Source organism: Mirounga leonina, unplaced genomic scaffold (genome assembly GCF_011800145.1).
Source record: "Mirounga leonina isolate KUSES-001 unplaced genomic scaffold, KU_Mleo_1.0 Mir_168, whole genome shotgun sequence".
Lineage (NCBI taxonomy): Eukaryota > Metazoa > Chordata > Mammalia > Carnivora > Phocidae > Mirounga > Mirounga leonina.
Genome location: NW_023270426.1, coordinates 40,630,731 through 40,645,797, shown reverse-complemented (window position 1 = coordinate 40,645,797; position 15,067 = coordinate 40,630,731). Strand labels below are relative to the sequence as shown.

General features: G+C 37.1%; 1 protein-coding gene across 3 annotated transcripts in view; it reads right to left on the bottom strand.

Annotated features, from left to right (window-relative positions):
- The window catches only part of SREK1 (splicing regulatory glutamic acid and lysine rich protein 1), a 41,893-nt gene extending 27,954 nt beyond the window's left edge, over nt 1-13,939 (bottom strand). The window contains exons 1-2 of one of the 3 annotated variants that reach the window (XM_035014553.1): nt 13,640-13,939; nt 4,505-4,638 (exon numbers count right to left, since the gene is read on the bottom strand). In XM_035014553.1, coding sequence (XP_034870444.1) covers nt 4,505-4,638; nt 13,640-13,800 — 295 coding nt within the window. In that variant the 5' untranslated portion in view covers nt 13,801-13,939. The remainder of the gene's footprint in view (nt 1-4,504; nt 4,639-13,639) is intronic. The other 2 variants (XM_035014552.1, XM_035014555.1) reach the window with 2 other exon arrangements.
- Between the last annotated feature and the right edge of the window lie 1,128 nt (nt 13,940-15,067).

The window sequence follows — 15,067 nt, the reverse complement described above, 5'->3', positions numbered from 1 at the left end:
CTACGTATATCTATTTTGGAAGAACTACTTATAGTTATATGTAGTTGGCTATCTATTTCCATTATGGAGTCCTCAAAAATAATTTAAAACACAGTGTACAAAGTCACACTAAATTGGAAATAGCATATGGAGTAAGTTTTCAAAAGCACCATGCTGGATTTTAGAAGTAAAAATTCTACTTAAAACAACCAGATGTGGAGGGATAAATCTCTAAACAATATTATCTGAATATACCTCTAAACATGGATGGAATTCAAGACAGCTTTTAAATTTTGCTTTAAATAATGGTTACACCTTATTTATAGGAACAGAAAAATTACATTTGATTAGCTTTAACAAATGTCTACTTTTTCCTAAATTTTGCAACATCTAAGTCTACATTAATTTACTGATTTCAAAAACAGTTATTTTATTATTTCAGTGTAAATTCTGCACAAGCACAGATTTTTTAACATGCATAAATAAAAGGTAGGTAGGCCTTACTGAAGACATCAAATAACAATTTATTTTATATTTATTAGTTACTGGTATTAATACATGTATCTATATACCCACCTATATATACTAAGCTATTTAGATTGCTACCAGACCCATTTTAACTGTTATAAATAGGTATTATTTTTAATGCTTATAAAACCTGAACACATCTTGATAAATTCGACTGAGGTCCTGTAGCATAAATCTTATGCTTTGTCACCCTAATTTATGTACCCAAAAAACAAACTAATTGTTTCAATTTATTAATGTCCCCAATTTAAGATTACTTGTCAATTAAGTAAGCAAAACTGCCCATAAAAGACAGTGTAGAAAGACTACACAAAATAAAAAGTATTCAACACAGGCCAAAAGATGAGTAATTAATATCATACTTTCACTTTTGGCTTAAAGAAAGTATCAATCAGTTATCTGACTCTCACTACCTCTCATAGTAGTAATAAACTATTATAAATATTAAGTCTAACTGTAAGCACATTTTTTATTTTAATTACCATTAAAGACATCTTAAGAAAAAAGTTCCATTGCTTAACTCCCAAGACAGGATTCTATCAAATTCATCCTCCAAATACTACCAGAGTATATAAAAATATAAAACAAACAAGCATTTAGCATTTTTCCCAAACTATACTCCTCAAAGACAACTGAGAGGAAAAACATCTCAGAGTATTAATAGTCCTAATCTCAGAATCCATTTAGAAGCTAGTAACACCTGAAATTTTTTCAAAAAATTCAAGCAGAGAAATACACATGCCAAGTTAAGTTTTCAAAGTTTGTCCAATATCCATTCCCCACACAGGCAAGTAAAAGTCTTTGTAAGTCAAGGAAATAAGTTCTTTCTGTAGTAAATAAATCAAAAAAGTGAATGTCTCTGCTTGTCCTCTATCCCTAGATTATTCTAAAAAATTTACTTATTTTCCTTGAGGATTCTGTATGTCTACAATTCTGGGGGGGGGGGGATGAAAATTAGAAGCTGTTAATTGGTTTTTATGAAAGATGTAGATTTGGGAGAAAAACCTGAAATGTTGCAATGAGGTCAGGAAATGTTCCTAAGAATTCTAACAGTGTTTTAGTGTTTCAAGAACAAAATGTACTATGCAGTCTATAAACACCAATTAAGACTCACACTGAGCTTCACAACACTGTATCCTAGGTTTACTATGAAAATTTATTTCACTCTAAGATTGAGCTCTGCTAATCATCTCCCAATATAATCTGCAAAGCAATGTTATGAACCCTTAATGGAATACCATTTACAAAGAACTGGAAAACCAGCTCACAAGTTAAAGTGAAAGAGATTTAACAAAACAAAAACAAAAACAAAAACAAAAAAAGGGACAAAATAAAGAAAAAGAAATGAAATTAAAGTAAAACAATAAAAAACAGAGACAGGGCGTCCATCTTCTGCGGTTCAGACTCCGATCTCATTTCCCCAATGAAGGTTTCACTTGACGGCAGGTTTAGTGGCATGGCAAACAATGCCTAACTCAGGCAAGTGTAACAGGTCTGCCTTGGCCAGTCTAGTCATCTAATAATGCACAAATATCACATAGAGAAAACATACAAAACCAAATTAATAGTCAAAATCCATCTACCAGAAAATGTGGACATAAAGTTACGACTGATGATTAGGCTTGACACCCTTGTTATGTTTGACCTTATCTTTTTCTAAGTGTTAACATTTATAAAAAAGAAATCTGAGATGCACGCAACAACAAAAAGAGGTCATATCTGGACAAGTATAATGAAAGCATATTTTATTTTGAAATGGCATGTTTTATTAACAATAGCTAATGCTTAATACGCATGAAACTCTTACACATCAAACATTACTTATACAGCTTAGGATCTTGTTACAAAACTGCATTACAAAAACAGCAAATTGAAAGAAAATGATAAAACTTTTCTTAAAACTGTTTCTATGGTTTTCTCATATCTTTCACAATGCTGTTTCTATAACATCAAAGAAAGAATGCAACCAGTGAAGTAAATAGAAGAATGCTTACAGCACCCCATCTTCCTCTAAAAGAACTTACTCCACTGGAACTCTTTCCTTTGGTTTATTTCAAACTCACTTTGCTATCTTTTTTAGTATAATAACACATTATTACTTTGCTTGCGGTGCATAATCAGATCTTTACAGCTCACTGTAACACTCCTCAGATTCTAAAAGGTTATTCGGTGGTATTTAGTTAAACTAATGAAAAATGTGTATCTGAATGTTTCTCTAATAGCAATTATTTTATCAGTGTTCTAAAATACTTACAACTAAACTGCAATAAAAATGTGCTTAAACTTTCATGTTCAAAACCAGAGAAACTGTCTCAAAGTGGTAATATTAAAAATATTTAAGAGCTATTATAATAAATGTGTATTTATTAAGCTCTATTAAGTAAAACAGACAAAAAAGAGAAGCTCTACATGCCCATAACCTTGAACACTTAAGACAAATCACAGTATGGGCTTCTCAAATCTATGAAAAATTCTATGGAAATATAGCAAGGTTCCAACAAAGCAACACTGATCAAAAATTCTTCCTTCCAATTCAGTAAGCTAACATAATACAAGATCCTGCACTACTGGTAGCAGAGTTTTCTATGGTTAATATTCCCATTTAATAAAACTTCTGATTTTTTTCCCATGCAGTTTACCTGGTGTGAAACTGGTATGAACTTGGTATGCAGAACTAAACCATTTACCTGCTCTTTTCTCACCTTGCTCTCCAATTCTGGGCTCACTGTCCCCTTACAGATCAATAGATAAGGACAGATACAGCAAATAATTAACTTTAATCCATTTTTATTCTACCTTTCCCCAGGCATGGGAAAAATACTTTCAAATTCATCTGAGAAAAAATCCAGAATGTCCTATTCTGGGACTTCAAAACCAAAAGAATGGTACCTACTGTATCTAACTGTAATGTTATTGACATCCCAGAATAGGCATTCTGAAATAAGCATCAAACTTTAAAAGTGCAGCACTGTGTACCATATATCAAGTTATTTTAATATTAGCCTGGTTTCTAAAAGAGGCTTTAAAACATTACATATGAAAGCTCCTTAAATTGTTCCAGGTAAATTTTTTACATTGTACAACAGTTACCACCATCCACCAGGGAAAACATACTTTAAGGACATTTAAATTACAATAACCTATTCTAAAATAAATGTACACACACCACAGTGTGTACTCTAAATAAAAGTTAACTACACACCAGAACTGTCAAATTCAGCACAGCCTATTATATGTGAATGGCTCTGTAAACGGAAATAACTAAAAAGTAAGTATTGGTAATAATTAGCTCTTAAAGCAGGTTAAGTCTTAAATTAATTTAATAACTATAAGGCTTTTGGACTTGTTCCCATCTTCCACAACTATTTCCTTGATGGAAGCTTTGGAAAATTACTTTCCATTCAATTACACATCCCACCCCCCAAGAAAAGCAAGCCATTAAAAGAAAAAAATAAATTCCAGTTGCATAGCAATCACAATGAATATGCAATAATGGTGTCAATGACAAGGTGAATTACCTTAAGAGGATACTTCAGAGATTAAATTATGAGTATTTTTCTAATGAACATAAATACCATTTAACCCCAAATTTGGCAAAATGTACAGTTTTTATTTATGTCATATCATTAATATTGTGTACACAGGGGCAAATGTTCACTTGTTTATAAATTTAAAGTAATTTCCCCTACCAATTTAATATTTTAATTTCAGAAAGCTTTGTTTACAACTTGCAAATTGACTACAGAAAGCCAAAGCAAACCACAAGTCATTCATGAATTTTTTTAAATGTTTGGCTATTAAATCTCAAGCATACATAAGTAATAAATTAACCACTATATTTTATTATTAGGTAAAAATTCTTTTCTTCTCCAAATTTCATTCTTAAACACACACACACAACAATGTACTATCTACCTACCAATTTCTAGGAAAGCCAAAGGTAGTAACACACAGGACAGAGATTAAAATAATAGGAAAAAACACGGGAGATACCAACCTTCTGCACAAGGTACAACTATCAGAGCTCTGTCAATAAAAACCGTGTTAGTTAGATGCTGGGCCACGCCAACACTTGATGGGTCACGAAACTTAACATAACATACTTTGGAAGAAAAAGCAAGAGGTGCGTTGCTGCAAGATAAAAAGAAAAACAATTGGACTAATAAACATTTGGTTGGTTTTGTCATTTTCATTTGAAATTTCTTTCTTAGATCTTCATATAATCTTACATAATCAAGACAAGAATTTTTATTGCTAAGGATCATTAGCACATAAAAAGATTTGCATTTTCACGTTTTTATTTAAATTCCAGTTGGTTAATATACAGTTACCATCAGTTTGTTCTCTATAGTTAAGAGTCTGTTTCTCGGTTTGCCTCCCTCTTTCTCCCCTTCGCTCATTTGTTGTTTCTTAAATTCCACATATGAGTGAAATCATATGGTATTTGTCTTTCTCTAACTTATTTTGCATAGTATAATACTCTCTTACTCCATCCATGCTATTGCAAATGGCAAGATTTCGGTTTTTTATGGCTGAGTAATATTCCATTATATATACACACAGCTTCTTTATCCATTCACCAATCAATGGACACTTGGGCTGTTTCCACATTTTGGCTCTAAACTTCGGGGTGCATGTATCCCTTTGAATTAGTATTTTTGTATTCTTTGGGTAAATACCTAGTAGTACAATTGCTGGGTGGAAGGGCAGTTCTATTTTTAACTTCTTGAGAATCCTCCATACTGTTTTCCAGAGTGGCTGTACTAGGCAAAACTTAAGTCTTTTCATGGTGATTCGTCTGCAAAAGTTGACAACAATCTAGGAAGGCCTATTGTTTTATTTGTAAAAACTGGAAATGTAAATTAACGAGTTCCTAAACAGAGCAAAATTGAAAACAGCAGATTTAACCCAAAAATATTCAGTCTATCATCTGAAGCAAAATCACTTTATAAAAGTCCCAATCCCCATGACTTCAAATTTTGTAACCATTTTCAACCCTTCCTAATGTGACTCCCCAGGTTTTAGATCACTAAAAACTTCACCAGAGTCTTGCAAACAGATAACACAGAATTAAAATTAAGGTCTTTCACATGTACTAGAGACTGCTTTAAGCTAGTCAGCATTGTGATTTTCCAGACAAAAGATTTTACAAACAAAATTTAACGTATTTTATATGCAAAAGAACATACTCTTCTAAATCGTACCAGATTCAGTTTAATCTAGGTAGACGTGTAGTAAGAAAACCACATAACACAGATGAAAGCAGTTTTTCCATAATATGAATCCATCTTGTTAGACTGCAAAATATACTATATTCACTGATGATCATTTTGTCAGTCTGTCCAAGATTATTTTCAATTAAAGTCTAAAATTGTCTTTAGCAAGAAAAAAAACCACCCAAACTAAATATACACCTACTATAGAATACACTCCTTTAAAGCATTAAGTTTTTTGTGTTTTTTTTTAAAGATTTTATTTATTTGTGAGAGAGAGCACAAGCAGGGGCAGGGGCAGAGGCAGAGGGAGAAGCAGGCTCCCCGCTGAGCAGAGAGTCCGATGCGGGGCTCGATCCCAGGACCCTGGGATCATGACCTGAGCCAAAGGCAGACGCTTAACGAATGAGCCACCCAGGCGCCCCTAAAGCATTTAGATTTTTGACACTAAGAAAGAAGTGAGATGATCTGAAAAATATCATCTCTGCCTTGTACAGTAACAATTTAGTTTACAAAACAAGTCAAGAAAGTTGACCATAATCCTAGCCCTAGTAAATGGCAAAGGTGGGACTTAAAGTCTATCTAAATCCAAATCTTGTGCAATCTTAATCATTCAACTAATCAAGAATTTTAAAAGCATTTTAAGGGTGCCTGGGTGGCTCAGTCAGTTAAGTGTCCGACTCTTGATTTGTGCTCAGGTCATGATCTCAGGGTTGTGAGACTGAGCCCCATGTCAGGCTCCACACCAGGCATGAAGCCTGCTTGAGATGCTCTCCCTCCCTCTCCCATTCTCTCTAAAAAATAAAAAAAAGAAAAAAGGAATTTTAAAAGCATTTTAATGTACTATTTAATTAGCAATTCCAAATATTAGCCATTTTTAAAATAAAAAAAAAATCACATAAAGCAACAAATCCATCTTGATAACGGTTAAACATACAAATTTATGCTATTACCAAAACACTGTGACAATAAAACATATTAGCATTGAGAACTTGAAATTATTTATATTATTATTAACATAACTTGTCAGGGTAATGAAAGTTGACAAAATGAAACCACCTCTTTCTCACCCAACCCAACTCAATTCACTCCTGCCTAAGGTTATCCAATGCAGGCTTCAACAGGCCCACTCCAATGATGCCTACTCCCCACCTCCCCACACAAACATCTAAGTCAAACACTTTATGAATTTGTCACTGAGGTAAAAACAGTCGTATCCACACTTAACTCACCTTCACATTACCAAATCTCCAATTTAGGCCTCTCTTGAGCTTTTGACTCCCAGATCCAAATGTCTGCTGGAATATTACTCCTTGATGGTCACAGGGCCCACCCCCAAAAAGTTATGGAGTCTAAAATAAATTCATCATCCTTCTTTCTCACCAGTCCTGGTGGTCATCCTCACTTCATCTCTCAGTTAAAAATACCACCATATTACTCAAGTCATAAATCTAGGAGTCATTAAATGTAACCATCATTAGTACCGTTCACTAAATACTTCCAAATCGCTTCTGGCTACGTGGTAACATTCCATTTCTTTGTTCCTTGAAGTCAGGTATGCCCAAGCAACTTGTTTTGGCCAATTATATATGAGCAGAACGGACATTCAGGAGCTTTAAGGGTCACTGCTTGGCTCTCTTCCTCTGCCACAGTGACCAGCAACATTTGAGAAATGGGTGGCTGCTACATCGGCTTTATCCCAAAGTGAGTGACCACAATAAGTAGAGTTCGCTACTCCACAAGCTTAGACTAAGAAATAATCTGGCTTTACACAACTACTGAGATTTGAGGGTGTTTCCATCCTTGGCCCTTCCCTCTTCATCCAAGTGGTCATTAAATCCTGTGAAGACTGTATCCCAAATATTTGTCACATGAATTCTTTTATCATTCTCATTATCAGGAGCTTAATTCAGGCCCTCATCATTTCTCACCCAGATTATTAGAATGGCTCCTAAACAATCACAGTGACTCCAAACCCAACTCCTTAATAATGGTCTTTCACAAAAGCTGCCAGAGTGATCCTTCAAAACTATAAATTTTGTCATGTCATTCCACTGCTTAAATTTCCTCAAAGACACCCTTCTGTTCTTGCTTTATCATCTAAATGCTCCCAAAAACCAGGCATTAGAAATACTTGTGGTGTCCAGAACACATTCTGAATATCTGGGCCATCTTTGCACATGTTCCATTTGCCTATGGTATCCTTCCTCTCTTTTTGAGTGGTAATTCCACTTTTCTTCAAGACTCAAGTTTCCAAGTCTTCTGGAAAGCTACTTTAAGGCATCAGTGATTAAGGACCTCTCCTCTATGTGCTACCAGGGCATCCTATACACTTTTAGCACAGCCTCATCCATTTTCTTAGGTGAAAACTCTCAACAGATTTTGGAAGCCTCTAGCCACAATTGATTGGCCACATGACACAAGGGCCCATTTTACTGGCTAACCAACAACCTATAATTTGGGTGGTTTGATCAAATCCACTTAAACAATTAGATTCTCTCTCTTGGGCTGAAAAGTCACTTATACTCAGGGCTTGGGCCAGATGCCAAAATACTGAGTACAAAATAAGTCTGCAAAGAAAATAGAGCAGATACACGGAAACAAACTGAGCAGACAATAAAGCCTCTGAGAAGAGGCAGACAGTCGCCCTGGATGCTGATTATCTTTCTGGTTCCCAGTCCCCATGAGGCCTACTTAATACTACAGTCTTTATTTCAATTTAGGAGAATATTCATCTTTTTAATAATTTTCTCTCTTCACGAGCTAGACTGGGTAGGGCTGTTTCTGTCTTTTGCAATCAGTACTCCCCACCCCCGCAAAAAACCTATAATTACAATAAGCTACTAAAGCCCTAGCAATTACAAGTATACTCTCTTTTAGCACTGAAATCTTCAAGAACCTAACAAACCACCACTGAAAGTACATTCCCTAAATGGACAGATCCTTTTGTGAAAGAATGGAAACCTAAATAATCACTACTGAAAACTGAAAACACATTTTCCAATACCCCTACTTAAAACCCACATCATTTCAAATTTAAAACATCCAGAGGAAAAGGAAATATGAGCCTGGATGGTAAAGCAACTTCATGTTATGACAGACTAAAAAGATTTGAGAAGCCCAGAACTGGATAAGAAAGGCTGACCTGTGCGGACCAAGCATTATCATAGAAGTGTGGACACCAGACATAGCTACACCACTGTTCTAAAGAATTTTATCTTCATCTCCAATTACCTTTCTTAAGATACAGAACAGAGATCAACTTACGTTAACACTATTTTATTTTGAGCATTACAATCTAAAATACAATACAGTGGCAAGCCTAAATACAGAAGATGAATTTCTCAACAAATGTGTATTTATTTATACATCATTGTTTCCAAGTTTTATATTTACAGCTTCCATTTTAATACATCTAACCTTTTAAATATTTATTTTTAATTAAATAGAATTATCATCTTTAAGTGTAATTTTGACCTAGAGTTTTAATTTTTAAAAGGGCGTTTTACATATTCCATTTGGTCTAAACATATGCTTCTAAGGAAAGTAGCAGGAGACCAAAATAGCAAATTTTATTTCCACCTCATTTGTTGAATAAAATTTTGTTGTTGTTTTTTTCCAAATATAAAACTTTCTACAATCGTTTTTCCAAAAATTCAGAATTTCTGACTAGGAGTTTATTTATTTTTTAAAAAGATTTGTTTATTTGACAGAGAGAGACACAGCGAGAGAGGGAACACAAGCAGGGGGAGTGGGAGAGGGAGAAGCAAGCAGGCCCCCCGCAGAGCAAGGAGCCCGATGCGGGGCTCGATCCCAGGACCCCGGGATCGTGACACGAGCCGAAGGCAGACGCTTAACGACTGAGCCACCCAGGCACCCCCTGACTAGGAGTTTAATGCAGAAATTACAGAACCAAATTTTTGAGCATCAGTTAAATTTCCTAGGCTCTAACTGGTTATTTTGTTTTTCATTAAACTTGGTGATGGCACAGTACAATCTTTTTTAAAAAAAAGTCAAGTGGCCTGGGTGGCTCAGTTCGTTAAAAAAAAGTCAAGTGGTACTAATATATCCAGTCTTTTACGGTAGGGTCTATCAAAAAGGATATATACTCCAAAGCATGGACAAAGTACACAGACTTATGTATAAAAATATTAACTGACACATAATTTATAAGTGTTTCTCAGCAGGACTTTAGTGGTACTTTGGATGGCACAATTTTTCCTTATGTTAAGATCTTCTATGAATTACTGACACTTGCCCACCAAATGCCAGAAGGCGCTCCTATCAATGCAGACAATCAAAAAGATACATTTTCAAATGTTTCCAGCTAAAATCCATTGACTTAAAACACCAATACAAAGGAATCAATATAGCTAATGACAATTTGAAAAATACACTTAAGACACAATTACAGCCTTTTAAATGTTATTACTATAAATAAGACACAGGAATATGAAAAAATACTTATATGTTGAATGAAAAAAGTTCACCATCAGTGTATAAATCCTTTGATTACACTACATTAAAATAAGCACATATTAAAAGGACTGCAGGCAAATACATAGAAATGAAGAGAGAAGATATGAAGAGAGATCATTAAGTGGTGTTTTTCTCTTTCTCATAAAATGGCTATATTGGTTCTAATTTTTTTAACTAAATAAATAAGCAGTTGACACATTTTTCCTTGCTTATTAATACTTCTGAAGACCAGAGAAGTGAAGAAAACCAGCAAAAAAAAAAAAAAAATCAACACAGGTGTTAATGTGAGACATGATGTTAGAAATCAGGATAGGATTAGCCTTCGGGGGTTAGTCACTTGAAGGGGGACATTGGGAAAACGCTAGGGTGCAGATAAGCCTGATGTGGGTGCTGATTACACAGGTGTTCACTTTGTGGAAATTCATCAAGCTGTATTTTTATCCATACACTTTTCTGTATGTACAGTATACCTTAAAAAAAAAAGGTGACTAAAAAACTACAAAAGTTTCTTACTGTGGTAAAAAGGTTTTCATGACATGATATTCATTTGTTGTGCAACAAGTGAAAACAAAAATTCTGGGTATTTATCATCCGGCAGCACAAAAAAGAGCACAATTAAGAATTTTTAACATAGGGGCGCCTGGTGGCTCAGTCATTAAGTGTCTGCCTTCCGCTCAGGTCATGATCCCAGGGTCCTGGGATCGAGCCCCGCATCAGACTCCCTGCTCAGCGGGAAGCCTGCTTCTCCCTCTCCGACTTCCCCTGTTTGTGTTCCCTCTCTCGCTGTGTCTCTCGTTGTCAAATAAATAAAATCTTTTTAAAAAATTTTTTTAAAAAGAATTTTTAACATATATAATGAATGTTCACACTAATTACTGATGTTTAAAAACTAAGAAACTGAATCACAGCCTCATTCCAAGAGTTAAATTTAAAATGTGAATTTTCATATTAGCAAATTCTTAAAATGTTAATGAGAAACTGTTTTCACATTCTTTTAAACGCATTTCCAAATTTAAAACAAATGAAATTCTACTCAGGTTCCAAACATGAATCATAAAGTACTATTTCCGAGACATTACAAAACAGTTATCTGTCTTCAATACAACTACTACTATTAGTGCACTGTTATCCATTTCAGCTCAAATTTGCAAACACATCTTTAATATAAAAACCAGGTTATGACAACTTCATCATAGAGCAGAAAACACACTGTTAGTAAAGCATGGCAATATTTTTGAAAAACAGTAATAAGGGATTACACTTCAGGAAAAACGGATTAAGAATTTTGCAGGGCCCATATGTGCTATGTTTGTTACAATTTTGCAAAACGTATTACAGTTTGTGACACACTAACTCCACCATGTTTAAGTAAATAGCTTTTTATTCTCTTTGACTTTTAAACTCCAAGTAATTAACATGTGATTTCAAAAAACAGCCCATTACTAAATGTCAGAGAATAACTGGCAGCATACTGCCACCCATACCCTGGTTTTAACTATGAAAGTGGTATTATGTTGGCGTTGAATAATATTCTGTGATATACTTCTTCTACGAGATACCTTATTACCACAACCTTGAAGGCAAGGTTAGTTTACAAAGGTTCATATACAAAATATTTTACTGCTTGATTCCAATTCTTAAGGGTACAGCCCTCTCCCAAACACTTCTCAATTAATAAAAAAACGTTCTGAATGCTGAAATGAAGAGACAGCAGAAAGCATTTTCAAAAGTTAAAGAAGATATTCAAACTATAAATGCCGCAGCTGGTCAATAAATATGTATATACATGCACTTATGAAGTATTCTTGACAAAAATGTATTATCTGAATCTAATCATGTAGAAACAATCTATATAAGCCCAGATTTACAAACTACAAGACAAAATGTCAATGTCATGAAAGACTTTTAAAAAGGTGACAGGGGACTGTTCTGGATTAAAGGGGGTAACAACCAAATAAAATGGGTGGTTTCTCATTACATTCTAGACCAAAAAAAGAAAAAGAAAAAACACATGGTTATAATAACTGGGAAAATTTAAATATGAACTACTTGTTATACCTTATCAATGTTAAATTTCTTAAACATGTTAATAGTATTGTGGTATTGTAGAACAATGTACCTGTTCTGAAGAGATACATACTTAAGTGTTAAGGAATTAACAGTCATGGTGTCTACAACTACTTTGAAAAGGATGGGAAGAAAGAGGGAGTTTAAGTATAGAGAGGGAGACAACTCAACTGGCAAAGAAGGAATACAGGTGAAGGAAACGGTGTTATTCTTTCAACTTTTTCGTATACATTACATATTTCAAAACAAGAGAGGAAAAGAAAATTTAAAAAGTAAAATTTAAAAATCCAAGCACTAACCTTTACCAATCAGTATCTATGCTGTGGCAATGCGATGTACTTACAGATAGAAACCGAAAGAAAACAGGTCTACACGCAACATTATGAAATAAACCAAAAAGTCAAATACAGATTTTTTTTTTTTTAAAGAAAAAAATCCTGGGCAACTACTAGCTCTTCCTTCAAAGGATTTTGACACAATGAACAAAATACTGAGGATTTTAAGATTCTAAGCTCTATCTTAAAAAAAAAAAAAAGTATGTGTAATAAAGTGAACAACCCACAAACCCCTTACATATTTTGAGTAGATAGTACTATACAAGGGAAATCTTACTTCAAAATAGTGCTTGGGAAGTGGCCGCGAGTTGTAGACTTTTTAAATAGAGACAGACTTTTAAAGCATCCAACAGGGATAATCCTGCACCGACTAATACTCTTTATGAAAGGCTTATGATAGTGTGACCTTCAAAGCGGAAATTTTAATCCGCTGCCAAAAGGGCGAATAAGACATGATATTTAACAACATGGATGGGCTCGGTCAGATTCACCAAGAAGATGCTCAATTTGTGAACACCGCCCTGGGGAACAAATACAGCCCTAATTCCAGTCTGCCACGAGCCGCAGGCTTTCCAATCAGTAACAACGGCCTGACACTAAGACCCTAACAAGTGGACAGTTTCTCCGGCGCGGTCTCTGCGATTTTCACATTGCAAAAACGCGAACAGGCGTTTGCCATGAGGACTACGCCGGGCCCACCTGCGGCCATCTTAAGTTCGGGAAGAAAAAGGAAAAGGGGGAGGCACTGAATACGAGGACCCGACGGAGACCAGAAATCGGGGATGCACGGAAAAACAACTGCTCTAAATTCTCTCTAAGGGCTCGGTGCAGAGGTTAACCCCCACAGTCTAACTAACAAGGAGAACAGGGCCTCGGGGCCCCGCGCCCGGGTGCCCTAATCAAACATGGGCACCAGGGCAAGCCCGGGCGGTCACGTGACGGGCACCGCGCGCCCCCGTCCGCGCTCTCCCCCACGCCTCGGTGCCCGAGGTCTCTATGGCGCCCGCGCCCCTCCCCCAGCCGTGCTCGAGCACTTACTCTGGGGGGTAAAGCCGCAGCTCCTCGATTTCTCCTAGGAAGGAAAAAAGCGTCCGCATCTGCTCGCTGGTCACCGCCGACGACAGATTGGTCACCTGAATCACCGCCGTAGGGGTGAGGCCGAAGCCTAAAGCCAAACCGAAGCCGCCGCCGCTGTTCATCCCGACCCGCTGCTGCTGTCCTCCGCTCCCCAACGTCTACGACGCGTCAGCGACGGAGCCGGGAAAGCGAAGAACGCGCGGCCGCGAGCGCGCTCCCGCTGGCGAATTCACGGCGGCGGGCAGGTCTAGCCGCCGATTCTACAACTCCCCTGCTCCCAGGCTGCGCGCGCCGGCCGGAAGCGTCGCCCCGGCAACCCGGCGGGTCGGCAGAGGCTGTAGCCTGGGGCTCCCGGGGCTCCCAGCCGTAGCTCTTGTCAGTGTTCTCCCTGTCGGGATTTTTATCGATCCCCCCCGCCCCGCTTCAACTGAATCGAATTTCAGTACTCCTAAGAACGTAGGAGACCCAGCTCTTCCCGTTGTTAAATCTAGGTAGAACTGGGGAACCAAGAGGCCCGGCCTGCTGGTGCGGGGCTGGGAAGGAAGAGTGACTGGGGCAGCGCAGATTAATGCTTCACCAAACTAGCGCGTCGTGACCACATGCAGGCCGCTCCCCCGCCCCTGCTATTGAAAACATTGGCCAAGTCCTAATTTAATAAAAAAGGAAGAAAGAAAAATTTAGAAAACGTTTAATTTCTGATTGAATTAAAGAAGGAGGCAGTAAGGGCGCCTGGGTGGCTCAGTTGGTTAAGCGACTGCCTTCAGCTCAGGTCATGATCCTGGAGTCCCGGGATCGAGTCCCGCATTGGGCTCGCTGCTCCGCAGGGAGTCGGCTTCTCCCTCTGACCCTCCTCCCTCTCATGCTCTCTCTATCTCATTCTCTCTCTCAGATAAATAAATAAATTCTAAAAAAAAAAAAAAGGAGGCAGTAAGACGAACACTATGCGGTCGTCGTTTATAACTAGTCATTTAGTCGCTCATTTCACAGATACTAATATTTATTGAGCCTTACGTTCCAGACACTGTTACCTGTTAATAGAACTTGCAACCCATTGAGGGACAACTAACTATGTGCAACTGAGCAGCTGCTCCCAAAATGCCATCCCCAGAACCCTGCTGAGGGTCCTGGAGGCCCTTTCGGTGGGTCCACAAGGCGGAAACAATTTTCTTTCTCTCTCTTTTTTTTTTAAGATTTTATTTATTTATTCGACAGAGAGAGAGAGAGAGACAATGAGAGAGGGAACACAAGCAGAGGGAGAGGGAGAAGCAGGCTTCTCACTGAGCAGGGAACCCGATGCGGGGCTCGATCCCAGGACCCTGAGATCATGACCTGAGCCGAAGGCAGACATGCTTTCTTTTTTTTTCCCAGTATCCTTTTTTTAAAATTTTA